The sequence below is a fragment of the Annulohypoxylon truncatum genome, assembly GCF_022578515.1.
Source record: "Annulohypoxylon truncatum strain CBS 140777 unplaced genomic scaffold F4807scaffold_56, whole genome shotgun sequence".
Classification (NCBI taxonomy): domain Eukaryota; kingdom Fungi; phylum Ascomycota; class Sordariomycetes; order Xylariales; family Hypoxylaceae; genus Annulohypoxylon; species Annulohypoxylon truncatum.
The window spans coordinates 150,879-164,865 of record NW_025953842.1 but is presented as its reverse complement, the minus strand read 5'-3'; the positions used below and the strand labels follow the sequence as shown (position 1 = coordinate 164,865).

The following is a 13,987-nucleotide window of genomic DNA, read 5'->3' as shown; positions in this document are numbered from 1 at the left end:
CGATTTTCTAGGAAAACCAATGTATTAATATATATATATATATATATATATACATAACTAGGTGCCCGGAGTGACATTTGAGATCAGGTTGCGGAAGGCATTGAAGGATATTGAAGGATCTACATATATACGGGGTTTGCTTCTTCCATGTTAGCTAAAGGATGATATTTTATATGTTAGGTGGTAACTATATATAAATACACATGTCGTCAGCTAGGGCTAGCTGTAGCATAATCCCTGGCATCTTGATACCTCTCAGACCTCTTTAGACTATCCCTGACTTCGAAAGAAAAAAGTTCTATCGAGGTGCCGCAGAAATCTTAGCTAACCCGCCTTGAAAGTTACCTCGGTATGTCTTATACTTACTAGATGAAAATGCCTTATATGTATTTCTTTTTCAATAAAAAGTAATATTATTTTTTTACAAAAAAATAACCTGCACTTGGAAACGTTGGAGAAAAGAAGTTTGCCCAATGGGTCATTGGCTTTTTGCTACTCGCCCTAATAGCCCATAAGCTGCCGTCAGCTAAACCCATTTTGGGTAGACCCAAGATAAGCATAGCTTATTGCTTCCAAATTTAGTTCAACTGCCAAAACCGTCAAGCTAACCCCTGCAAGCTGCCCATCGCCCTTGCTTTGCCTAAGTTTAAACCCCTGTCGCTCACGTCAACATTAAGCCACGAGCCACGTGCGGAGCCTCTTAACCTAACCTGCCTAGGTAATTTTTATTCCTTCTTTCTATTTTTTCTACATGCATGCAAGATCGTCTGTTGCTCTCTTTGACATAGGCATCCTGCCAGCCCCGGCCTCAATGGCAGACCTGGCTCAACAGCCACCAAGACCGAAGGCGACGCCGTGGCTAAGTTGTCTGGGATCTGCCCGGCACAACTATCCGTGGCGTCCGGACAGAGACCGCGAACGTCTAACCGGGATCCATTTCGTCTGATGGCATCATCTTATTCAGGTGTTAGGTTTATGTAAGAACCCGCGGTAGGTATCCCGTGGACGAATCCTACCTACTATACGCCCGTCCACATATGTGGTGGGCAGCCCCGGATCCGCTCGACTCAAGTCGGCACGTCCACTCTGCTGCGGCGTCGAAATGCCGTATGTAGTCTAGAGACTAAACGTGTCAGCTACACATATCTACCTGATGTAGGTAAATAGTGATGCCCTGCTTTTCTTCTGTTTGCTGTCTTCTTTTCACATTCCTTCTGCTTTACTCCCCGCCCACTTCCGGACACTACCCTATTATTACGGATCTAGGTTCAGTTCAAGTGCTCTTTTTCTGTAAAGAATCTCGGGACTCCATGTACCTTAATCCCTGCCGGACGCTTGCCCTTTGAGCAGCCCTCGTCACAAACACATTTTGGTGCAATTGGTAGCCCTAGGACCCGCCAGACGTAGCGACAAGGGCTGAAGCTCAATCCTTCGCTCCCTAGCATTCACAACCTTTTGCCCGCGTCCCATCTTGTTCAGTATTTCCGCTTCTGCTTTCTGTTATCTTCCCGGGAATGGCCTCTTTGACAGAAGACAGCTTCTTGATATCGTCATCGACGGATAGCTCAACAGACCTGCTCGACGAAGATATGTTCGAGGAATTCAATATCAAACCCAGGAATCCATCCAATAGAGTAAATAGTATGTCTAGGAGGAATTCTACCGTATCATTCGACGTCTCATCTCCTTTTCAAACGCCAGAAGACAATGGAGAACTCCTAAGATTTGCTGTGGCCACCGCCTTGGGCATCGATGCGAGCTCTCTCCCCACGCCATTTCGTGAATCACAGAACGACAATGATTCAAGCTCGATATATTCGGATTCAAGTGACCCTCAATATGTCCGCGATGGGGCAATGCTCATACGGAAGAGCTCAGCCAGCTCGACATCGGTGTACTCGTCACCTACAGATATCAACGAGTGGAGAAAATCAATGGGCACTTCGATCGAAGAGCGTATCACTTCCACGATGGCTAGCGTTCTTAATTTAGACACTGAATCGCTACGTTTCGATGAGTCGTTTGTTGATCTCGGAGGCAATCACCGAAAAGCTAGGGAACTCCGCGCAAAGTGTATGGACGAAGGCCTTGTTATAAAAACTAAGGATATCATGAACTGCAAGACTATTGCAGAGCTAGAGACGTATGTGGTACCGCTCAACCCGTCTGGATATTCGGAGAACAAGGTCTCGACTACAACAGTCAGCCCGCTGAAATTGGCCTCCTTGGAGAATCCTATGAGCAGCACCCAGCAGCGAGCACTACAGTCTGAAGGACCTCCAGCAATTCCGCCTAAGGCACCGGCTAGATACACAGCTTCCCAGTCACACCTCAAAATAAGACCATCTCGGAGACGTTATAATCAGGTGGAGCAGGTTCTAACCTCACATGGCGACATCTCAAGGGCAGTTATGCTCAAACCAAAGGCTGGCCCGTTCGAGGACCAGCTAGTGGCTTTTGTCACTCTAGCAGGTTACCTGGCGGAGGGACCGAATGATTGTGAAGTCAAGCTGCATAATCCTTGTCGTACAAGCCAGCTACCGTCGATTCGCAAAGCAGTTGAATCACGAGTGCCGCCAGGCCTTGCGCCGCGTGTCTGGGTAGTCTTAGAAAAAATGCCTGTGGATGATGCCGGAAAAAATAATCGGAGGAAGCTGCAAACATGGATTCAAAACGCCAACGACGAGCTATATCATCAAATTCTTTCTGCCGACTCAAAGACAAAACTGAAATTGCTCATTGCAGGAGGCGTCTTACAGAAGCCACCTCTAACTCAACTCGCTGCTCTCGCCACATCAAACGTCTCGCAATCTCGGGGTCCCAGCGGGACCGCTAACATGACCTTCGATCTGTCGCCAATGCAGCGTCTATATTTCCATACGCCTATGGGTAGCGACTATAGGCAACGGAAAATCAAGAACGGCAACTATAGGTTTAACCAAAGCATGTTATTTCGATTGAGACAGAACTTGATCGTGGACGATATCCGAGCCGCAGTTGAGGCCCTCGTCGGTCATCATCACATGCTTAGATGTCGTTTTCGGCGGAATGAGAGCTCTTGGTGCCAATTGGTAGAGTCAGATATCTCATCTTCGTATCACTTTTCACATCATTCAACCAAGACCCATGCTGAAGTCGAAGAAGTTATAAGGGCCGCGCAAGGGTTGATTGATATTGAGACTGGTCCAGTGTTCGCTGCTCATCACTTCCGCACTTCTGATGGCAGTCAGGTACTTTATATGATCGCACACCATCTCGTCGTCGACCTCAAGTCTTGGAGGATCATCATAGATGACTTAGGCGCATTGCTAACTAGTGGCTGTCTTGTATCTGGTCGCAATCTCTCTTTCAAAGAGTGGTCGCTGTATGAAAGAAGTCGCACCCAAGGGGCGGAGCATTCGTTCAACATCCCAGAAGGAAATTCCCAGTACTGGGGTGTCGATTCTGCTTCTAATACCTATGGAAACATAGTAGCTTTCAGTTTTACACTCGGTCAGGACGTAACGTCTGTACTTGAAGAAAATTGTCGCGAGTTAAGGATGGATACCGTGGATATTTTCATGGCTGCCCTTGTCCTTTCCTTTGCGCAAACGTTTCGCGATCGGCTAGTCCCTACCTTATGGAATCAGGAGAACGAACGGTCTGTATCAGACACAGACCGTGACGTGTCGGGGACTGTCGGGTGGTTTACTTCACTTTACCCATTAGCCATGGAAGTTTCCTCCGCAGACGATTTTCTGACCGTCCTCAACCATGTGAAAGATTCGCGGCGTGCCAATTCCCGGAGAGGTCCATCGCAGTTTGCTAGGAATCTAATTGATTCCAGCTCCGCGCTCTCCTTTGTTTCTTCCCATTGTCCTCTTGAGCTTGTCTTCACCCATCCTAGCACCATGCAAAACGTACAGAGTCAAGATTCACTTCTCGAACAGATACCCGTGCCGGGTAAAATGCTAGCTTCTGAGACATCGGATATTGGGCGTAATGTTGGACGTATTGCTATATTCGAAACATCGATATCGGTCGACCAAGGGGAAACCAAATTCAAGCTCCTTTGCCATAGAGATGTCGCACATCAGGAGCGGGTACGCAATTGGTTTCGTGGATACGAAACGATTGTGCGCAAGACTATCAATGAATTGCAAGTCGAGTCGCTTGCGCTACCGTCATCGAACATTCCTCGCATGGAAATTACCGATGAAGGATTCGGTCGATTAAACACGGCAATTCTACCTCGTCTTGGCCTTAACCTTTCCGACATAGAAGCCATTTATCCTGTAACGATCATCCAGCAGAATATTCTTACCAACCAGTCTTTAGTGTCAGGGAGCTCCAACGCACAGATGATCCACGATTTCGACACATCTGATGGGCCTGTTGACATTTCCCGAATCTGCGCTGCCTGGCACAAAGTAACGGAAAAACACTCGGCCTTGAGAACCGTCTTTTCCCAGGCCGCTTCGAAAAATGGACTGTACGACCAGTTAATTTTACGGTCTCACTCACCCAGCATGCTCTTCCTCGAAAGTGATAGCGTCGATGATGCAATGATGTCCCTGAAGAACCTCCCGCTACTGTCATTAAACGAAGGCATCCCGTGGCACAGGCTTGTCGTTTGTAAAGTGGCCGGGAAGACCCTATTAAAATTGGAAACCAGTCAAGCATTATGTGATGTAAGTTTGTCTTCTCCTTGTCCCCCACACTCAATCGCTAATTCGGAGGTTAGGTTGCCAGCATGGCGATTCTTTTTAGGGAACTTGAACAAGCTTATTCCGATGATCAAAGCTCCCGAGGGTCCGAAGTATCCCGTTTCGAATATATGAAATGTCTCAAGGTGACTGCTTGCAGTATCGAATTTTGGCGGGAGCACTTACGTGGCGCTCGACCATGCCAGTTTCCCAAGCTCATCTCACAGCAACCGGTTCCTAGCAAGTGGGAGACCACATCTATCAACCTCAATGTCTCATCCGAGCGCCTCAAAACTTTCGCCAAGGATTACAAGATTAACGTTTCAACTATACTTCAGATTGCTTGGGGTTTGCTATTACGAACTTATACCGGGACGAACAACGTTTGCTTTGGCTTTCGCGTTTCTGGTAGGGATCTTCCCGTCGAGGGTTTAGATCACGCCGTTGGCTCATTTTCGATGGTCTTGCCATCCAGGCTTGCCATTCCTCCTGGGGAATCTATCGCACGATTACTATTAGATACGGAAGATCAACGCCGGCGAATGCTCGACCATCAGCACGTACCACTGACAAGAATCGAGCACGAGCTTAAGATCAAGGGAGGGCGCCTGTTCAATACTTGTCTCTCATTCGGATACGAATACTTTTCGGACGATGTTTCCACAAATACTAACTGCCATCATGTCAGGACTGAGCAGGCGTCGGAGTCTGACCTTAATATCGACGTATATTTTCATGACGGGAATGTCACGCTCGATATCGGATATCGAATTCTCACTTCAGAGCAGGCCAATACTGTCGCCTGCGCTTTTGGGGGCGCCATAGAAGCCATTATAGATGTGCCGGCAAGCACAGTTAGGGAAATAGACCTCTTCAGTATGCGTGACCACAAACAGATTTTGGCGTGGAACAGCATGCCTCGAGTCGATGTTTCCAAGGAAAACGTTCACCAATTAATCGCAAAGCAAGCATTGTTAAACCCCGACATAGAAGCTGTCTGCTCCTGGGATGGGAGCCTGTCATATTACGATCTGCACCGATTATCCCGCGTACTCGCTAGGCATCTCTTTGCTTCTGGCTTGAAGCCCCAAACTCCCGTACCAGTAATCGTCGACAAAAGTCGATGGGCGGTGGTGGCTATGCTGGCCGTACTCTAGTAAGTCGACGACACCCGACACCCCTTCGAATAGGGGCATACACTAACCGATCCTAGTACCGGCGCAATCTTGGTTCCCGTCGATGCTGAGATGGTCTCATCTTTTGCTTGGGTCATCAAGACCGTCATTCCCAGTTTCATGCTAGTTTCGGATCACGTCCAAAGGCACATAGATGGCCTCAGTACAAAGGTTATCGTCGTGAACGAAAGGACTATTTCAGCTATGTCAGCACAAATGGTTGATATGATACTTCCGCAACCCTCACTTCACGATATAGCTTGCATTCTCTTCAGTTCAGGATCTTCTGGAAATGCTAAAGGAATCTCGTACAGCCATGCTGCTCTAGCCACCGCGTGTGCTGGTCAGGGCTCGACGTTATTGATTAACCCATCTAGTAGGGTTATGCAAATTTCTTCGTATAGTGTCGATATTGCGCTCTCGGAAGTATTTACTACCCTAGTAAATGGAGGATGCGTCTGCATACCATCTTCGGCGGAAAGAATTGTGGACTTTTCCGGAGCGGCTAAGCGCATGCGTGTCAACTGGACGTATTTAACACCGACGTTATCTAGGAAAGTCGACACAGAGAATCTGCCGGATATCTCCGTGGTCTGCTTCCGCACACGAAACCTAGATAGCGACGTCTATATTACATGGATCAACAAGACAGCAAAGGTATTGCTGGTCTACGGCTGCCCCGAAGCCTGTCCCCTGGGACTCTCCACGACTGAGTTGACCCTCTCAAAGACTTCACAGTGTTTTGGCAGTCCTTTCTGTGGCAACTTTTGGATTGTTTCTCCTGAGGACAATAATCGACTTATGCCAGTCGGGGCTCTTGGTGAATTGGTGATAGGGGGACCAACACTTGCTAGCTGGTTCAACGTCAGCGATACTAATATCAAGGCCTGGATTAGCAAGAGTAAATCACGGGCAAGATCGCTTTTGGAAAAGTCAGGGAGTCATCTATTCAAGACAAGGCACTACGTTCGTTACCTCGAAGACGGCGAGATTGAATTTATCTCAGATGGTAGTGAAGAGACGACGATCGACGGCAGGAAATTTCGTCATTCGGAGGTCGAGCCTAAACTGCGACAGTGTCTTGGTAGTGGTGTCGACGTGGTTGTCGAAACCATCGCTTTTAATGATCCAAACTCGGCTCCGATCCTCGCTGCGTTCGTAGAGCTTGGGGATAATATATTACAAGGCAGCGAAGATTTGTTAAGCCTCACCCGTACCACTAGAGAAAGACTGTACCTATCGAAAAAGATGGCCGATATGGTCCTTCGGGAGACCTTGCCTAGTTACATGATTCCTTCGGCATACATACCGGTCAAGCGGATGCCGCTAACAGCGACTTTGGATATCGACAGGTTGGAACTTCAGCGTATGATCGCGGGATATTCCAGAAAGCAACTTCTAGGACTAGCAGAGGTTTCGAATCCGACGGTCCAGGATGCCAGCTTCAAACCACTTCCGCTGACCCAAGTAGAACGCCAAATGAGAACTATCTGGGCATATGTCCTCGGTATTGAAGAAGACTCAATAAAGGCTGGGGACGGGTTCCTAAGTCTAGGCGGCGACGCCGTCCTAGCCCACGACTTGATAGTCGAATGCAAGCAGAGAGGCATTAGCATTTCCATCATTGATGTCCTTCGAGACGTTCCTCTCGCTGAACTTTGTAAGGGAGTTGTCATGGCGGAGGTGTTCCCCACAGCAGTCCAAGATGCTAGATCCGTCCAGCCAAGCCGGCCGGATAGTTTCGTCGATGAAGCGATTGTGCCTCGGCTTGGGTCCGATAGAAGCGTTATTGAAGACGTGGCGGAGACATCTTACATTCAGACAATGTTCGTTGAGTCTGGAATGCTACAGAGCCGTGGTAATGTCGATTACTTAACAATCAACATTACCGGATCATTGGATTGGCGTAAACTCGAAACCGCGTGCTTCATACTGACTAAAGCCCACCCAATACTTCGAACCGCATTCGTAAGCCATGGCCGCCAACTCTATCAGACAGTCCTCCGATCATATCGCCCAGATTTCATGAGGTTTCAATGTCAGAGTTGGAGGCTCGGCAACCTGGCCGCGAAGATCATTAAGAGGGAGCAGTTAAAGCCGGCCGATTTCCGTAGACCTATCACCAAGTTTTCCTACCTCGATGCCGGAAAGAGCTCTATGCTGCTAATCCGCCTCTCCAGAGCCCAGTATGACGATTATTCCTTGCCTGTACTTACCCAGGACCTCAGTCGGTTTTATGGCCTCAGTTGCGGCGATCAGGTCGTTCCACGCCCTGGTTTTTGCGAGGTAGTTAGAGCTTCTCAGTTTACGTATCCAAACCATGCGAGCGAATATTGGAGTGCTCTCCTCTCGGGAGCGACAATGACGCAAATTGTGTCTCAACCCTCACCTGCAAGCATCAGCTCCAATTCTATCACCATCCGTCAGCAAATTTCCGTGGGATCACTGCAGAATCTAGGTATACCATTCGAGACAATCCTCAAGGGTGCGTGGTCTATTGTTCTTTCAAATTTGTCTGGAACGGATGACGTGGTGTTCGGGCAGCTTATCGAAGGCAAAAACTTAAGCCTTCCAACTGGCCTTCCTGATATATCAGACGTCGTCGGTCCCATAGGTAACATCATGCCGGTGCGAACACGACTTCCAGATACCCCCACCACACCGTATGAATACTTTCGGTATATACAAAGCCAGCATGTCGCCAGCGTGCCTTATGAAAACATGCAGGCTTCCGACATTGTACAGAAATGTACGCCTTGGCCATCCTGGTCTCGATTCAGCACTGTTGTTTGCCATAGAAGCCAAATTGAAGATTATAAATCGACTAATTTCATTATCGGCACCGCTTGCTGCAAGTTAGGCTGCGTGGAATCGAATCATCAAGAGTCGGATATCTTTATTAGATCTACCGCGTTGGGAGCCTCCAATGTTGATATATCCCTCATGTTCTGCGAGAAGAGGTTGCCTCTATACTTCGCAGATGATGTGCTGAAGATGCTTTGCTCCATCATCACCCTTCTGACCTCGTCATTCGTCATGGAGCCGATAGTTTTGAAAGGTCTTGGTGACAATTATTCTACATCCAGGATTCCGCTCCCAACACCGAAGCGTGAACTCGGCGTGCTATCAACGATAGAATCGGTCGATCCGGATCTGGCTCGAGGTGTCCATACCATAATTTCCGCCGCATGGGATACAGTTTTAGAGGCTCATTCGCTCAAGGTGCCCGATATTCGTTCAGTACCATTCTATGAAATCTGGGGCGCACTCATACCCGCAGCTGAGCTTGCTAGGTACTATACCGAGAACATACACTCTGTCTTAGGCATTGAGGGCACGAATTTCACGATGGAGGAAATCATTGACCACCCAACTATGATGCAGCAATACGAATTGATCATCGCCAAAAAGCACGCGCCCCAAATTGGACGTAGCAGGAGTCCTATGCTAATAGGCAGACAGTCGGCCTGGGGCAAAGGCATACGCAGACTTGGCGGAATACCTAACTCGACAAACGCAACTTCCGGTAGGTATCCTATAGGGAACCACCATAAACATAAGGGCAGTGGTGGCAGCGCATCTTTAGCATCTATGACGATGGGTAGTAGTCAAAGCGACGAGGAACTCGGAGAAGATATCCCGCTAGGTTCTAGCGCTCCGTGGACGAAGAAGCCGGCTATAAAGACGTACGATACGAAAGCTACGAAAAAGGGGGCCTCCCTCCTTGGGAAAATGATGATACCCGCCATATCCGGCTAGATCTCCTTTTCTCTCCAAGATCATATGGAATATTCCCTACTTGTTGCATTATATATTATAGACACGCTTGTTAGCATTTGCATGGATGGTGTTTTGGGAATCAAAAGAGCACGGGGGCAATGGCAAGTTTCTTGTATGGGTACCTGGGCATTTAGCATTACCTACCTACTCTTATGCGCTATTATATTGATTCCGCAGTATACAATAAGCTACGGACGGGCTATTGCATGTAGAGATATCACGCTAGATCAGCACGACCTTTTTCTCCTTTAGCACTTTTATAAAACCTAAGTACATGTAGTTATCGTCGACTTAATAGTTACCTCCACCTATTCACTCTCGCTTTGCAGCGGCCTTGGCTTCCTCCGCCTTCTCCAGAGCATCCATCCTCGCTTTCCTGCTCGTTTCTAAGTGGGCCCTATCCGACTTAGTCTGAGTAGTTGTCGTGTTGCTTGTCCGCAGAATCAGGGGTCAGGGGTAAGCTGGAGGAATGTGGAGATTGCGGAGATGATGTGACGGGGTTTGTGGGGTTTATGGGATCTACCTACCAGTACGCCTCGCGGATACATCTTCGTTTGTCGAGATTGTAGTACAGGGGTACTTGACGGTAGATCTTCTGCTGGCAGATCTCTTCTGCCTTTCTAGCTTCCTTACATCTATCACAGGTCGAATGGTCTAGGACCACCGCCTGTCTTTTCATGAGCCTTAGGCAGGGTCTACCTTCTTCGACCTCGAAGCAAGGTATACGAATTTCCCGGTGGCCAAACTCTCGTTGGCACTCGTAGCAGTGATATCGCTCTTGATTTGTCCAACACATTTTCTTGGTATTAAATCGGTTTACCTAGTTATTTTGACTCCCGCAGAACTGAATCCCACGAATTTGGGGTTGAGATGAACGTCACTATATATGACATTGTTGAACTTCCCTTGTATTACAATACCATTGTAACGACAAACAAGGCTCAATATTGACATGTAAGATCTCTATTCTATGATTAGAATTGATACTGAATACTCCCTTTGTCACAGGTACCTTTATTGGAATTAAAATGTAACAGGAAAAAGGGCTTGTAACTTCTGCCCTTTCATGTTTTCCCACTTGATAAGCTGTCTCCTGCAGCACCTAGAGCACCTAGGTGGTATGTAGGTTTAGATATCTCTATGTGCCTGCAGGTGTGATCTACTATGACTACGGTATACCTCTTTCCTGGCTCAAGTACAATGCTGTATGTGATGCATTGTACTTAATAGTACGTAATTATCATCGTCCCTTGCGAGTAGAAGGCACTGCATAATGTATCTATCTTACACCCGGGCATGATGGAGTTGATAATGGTTGATAATGATGACCTTTTTTATGAAAGATGGGATGCAATGAATATTATTAACTTTCATTTGAATGTGCAGTTCCCTATTATTGACAAACTTCAATAATGATCATGTTTCTCTTTGTCAATGCGTTGTATGCATTCATCAAAGCATAAATGCGCTTTGTCTAGGAGTTAGCCAGCCCGCTTGTCCTGACGTAGACAAAGATCCGTTATTTATGAGCCTGTGTTTGGCGTTCAACAAGCCGCATTATCTGGTATATTCATCAACTAGTCTGATAAATCCCTTCAAGTCTCGATTTGCTCCTGTCAAGTAACTCAGCTTACCGTTATTCACCAAAGTAGAAGATAAACGAATGATGAAGGAAGACTCGAATTGGATTGTCGTTGCCGAGAAGAAGATACGACAGGAACTCGATGCGTCTAAGAAGGAACTCAAACTTATCCAAGATGTCATAGACGAACGGGGAACCAACTCAACAACATCGAAGGCACCTGGTATCAGGTTCAAAGATCAGATGTTCTGTATGAGGGCTTGCCAAGAATATTCCGGCTCGAGGGTACATATGCTCGAAGAACGGATACGACAGATTCACGTCTGGTATAGCAACGAAAGAATGGGCAGAGAGATTCCTGACAGGGTGCCAGATGAGTATGCCGCATTCAGGGGTGATCTCATGAGCGGATAATCCAATGACGGCTTGCGCGTAGTTGCTGATTGATCAACAGGTGGTTCAAGGTTGATATTGAGTGGCGGCAATGGTTAAGTGAGCAAACCACCTTAAAAGCGAACGCGCGCAATAGCCAGTCGGTTGAATGTATGGAAGTGAGATTCTGGGGACCACTAATCCCCCTCCTCGATATTTATACTGGGTGAACCAGTATTTCGGGTCAAAGTTTGAGTCTCGCATATCGGATGCATCCGAGACCACGGCGGTGTTACCATATGAACGGCGAGTCTTTGGACGGCGGACGAGCGAGGTCAGCCCTATCGAGACGTCAGGTACGTACTCGACTACCATACCGAGGTCGTTGACTTTAGGTGAGGCTCTTATACGGGCGATAACGCCTGCGTCCTTACTAATTATATATAGACATAGTGTCCGTAGTAGTTTGGCTCGTACTGACCAGGAGGCTGATAGATAAGAGACTCGCGATCTTTTTCTGAACGTCCAAGTCGATGATTACAGTAAAAGAGCATACAGTGCGCATTCGTTCGGGACGGTACCATATAATGCACAGGCTCAAGGTTTATATGACAGTTCTGGCTAATGCCCTCCGCATTTTGCGAAAGCCTTATCGACGCGGTGAGCCAATAGCCGGTCATAACGTTACGTACAAGAAAAGGCAATGGATAAAGTAGACAGCCAATACGGAAGCGAACTCCAATCTTGACCCATTCCCTGAATCCTCCACTCAGCGAAGCCAGCCAAGTTGTATTCCCCGGTAAGATCCACTTGGACCCCCCCTTTAGGGGACAGAGGGGGATTAGGGGTTCGCCCACCAGGCCATCCCGCGGGCCACACCGAACCCTTTTTAGGGCATGCTACCGTATTACCGGGTCCCGAGATCACAATACGCGGCGAGAACGATATACATATGCTACGTGTGATACGCGGGTATTATAATTAGACTAGACCGCTGTTGGATTTCAACGAGAGGAACGGCTCGGATTGACCGAAGCAATAGAAAGTTGGCATCGGGCTCTTTTTTTCGTGAAAAATTTGACATGCGTCTTGTCGTTGTCTAGCAGGATTTATCGTGGATCAAAGCGCACGGAGGGGGATGAGACCTGAGGAGTGAAGGGAGGGGTTGGTTGCCCAATTATTGAATCGGCAAGGTCTGTGACGCGAGTAAGCCGGCGAATTGTCTTTGGAAGCATAATTGACGGGCTACCCCGAGTACTTAGGTAACTAATATACTATAGTATACTATGTAATATGTAGGGACTCGGGTAGAGATTCAGGTAACAACGTCTGGGGATTTGAGTGGACAACACATGGCTAATTGGGTGTCTGATGAGATTGGCGAGAAGCGCTATGACTGATGGCATCGGTGACGAATTGTTCTGGAACAATACCACGTTACGTATTACTGTAGACCTATGGGTTATGCTGATCGCCCGACTCTAACCGTGAAGCTCGGGCATGTCTTCTATTTTATTACCTACCTATAGCTATATATGTATAAGTAAATCGATCTGTGATGAGAATCAGTATGGCATCACGGACGTGTCTGTGCTGAATATGGCATTTCGTGAAACAGATGAACCGGGATCTTTACTTTAAATCATACCTACCATACCTACCATACCTCCTATACCTCCTATACCTCCTATACCTAAGATAGATGCTACAAGAGTGGTGAGAGAATCATCGATGCCTTGCCTCGTAGCTCAGGATGCCGTGAAACCAGCAAGTGCATGTTAGATACCTAACGCCATGGCGTGCTTACAAGTTACCGTACTATGACCATTAGGTATGTTCGCGAGGAAGAGGGGCTTCTAGAAAAGTTCTACGCATTAGTCTTCTCCTACAGTCCTGCCTGTCTAAGCTCGTTCCGGAAGGTATGTAGTATGTACTAGGTCTAATGCAGTTTATAATATATTGAAATTGAGCCATCAAATCATATCGAGAAATTCGCGATCTAATAAACACCTACATAATAGTACATGGCTGATCGTCAACCCCAGCCTCCACAAGAGCTATGGCCAATATTGTACCATATGTCCATATATGTACATGGTAGTGACCAAGATATTATCGGGGAAAGGGAAAATCTACAGGGAAGGATGATCTCCAACCATGGTTCTTTGATGCTCCCAATGTCTTGGGCTCGGTCCTCTTCTCTACCATTCGCTCTTTTCCATTCTTCCTGCGGCGTCTTGGCCTCATCAACGTTTAATTGACGACCTACCGTCAAGACCTTCTTTCTCTTCCCTGGAATTGTCATTTACGATCCCTTTCGCGAGTGTTTTTTTTTTCTCTTAGAGCATTGACCGAATGCTACGCATCTAGCCTCTGACAGGCAGGACGGACAG

General features: G+C 47.4%; 2 protein-coding genes across 2 annotated transcripts; both read left to right on the top strand.

Annotated features, from left to right (window-relative positions):
* The first annotated feature begins 1,430 nt into the window (after nt 1–1,430).
* On the top strand, nt 1,431–9,955 carry F4807DRAFT_331715 (uncharacterized protein). Its single transcript, XM_047995279.1, has 3 exons — nt 1,431–4,670; nt 4,724–5,841; nt 5,899–9,955. Exons 1-3 carry the CDS (start codon nt 1,515–1,517, stop codon nt 9,617–9,619), a joined length of 7,995 nt encoding a protein of 2,664 aa, XP_047849029.1. The 5' UTR covers nt 1,431–1,514; the 3' UTR covers nt 9,620–9,955.
* A 1,351-nt stretch (nt 9,956–11,306) lies between these two features.
* F4807DRAFT_465628 (uncharacterized protein) lies at nt 11,307–11,824 on the top strand (the record flags this gene model as incomplete). Its single annotated transcript, XM_048002299.1, has 2 exons — nt 11,307–11,599; nt 11,677–11,824. The coding sequence occupies 2 exons, from the start codon at nt 11,307–11,309 to the stop codon at nt 11,822–11,824; spliced, it is 441 nt and encodes a 146-aa protein (XP_047849028.1).
* Nucleotides 11,825–13,987: the final 2,163 nt, after the last annotated feature.

Coding starts and splice junctions, on each gene's coding strand:
- F4807DRAFT_331715 (XM_047995279.1), top strand. CDS start 1,515: ATGGCCTCTTTGACAGAAGACAGCTTCTTGATATCGTCATCGACGGAT. Junction 4,671..4,723: donor CCAGTCAAGCATTATGTGAT/GTAAGTTTGTCT, acceptor TTCGGAGGTTAG/GTTGCCAGCATGGCGATTCT. Junction 5,842..5,898: donor GCTATGCTGGCCGTACTCTA/GTAAGTCGACGA, acceptor AACCGATCCTAG/TACCGGCGCAATCTTGGTTC.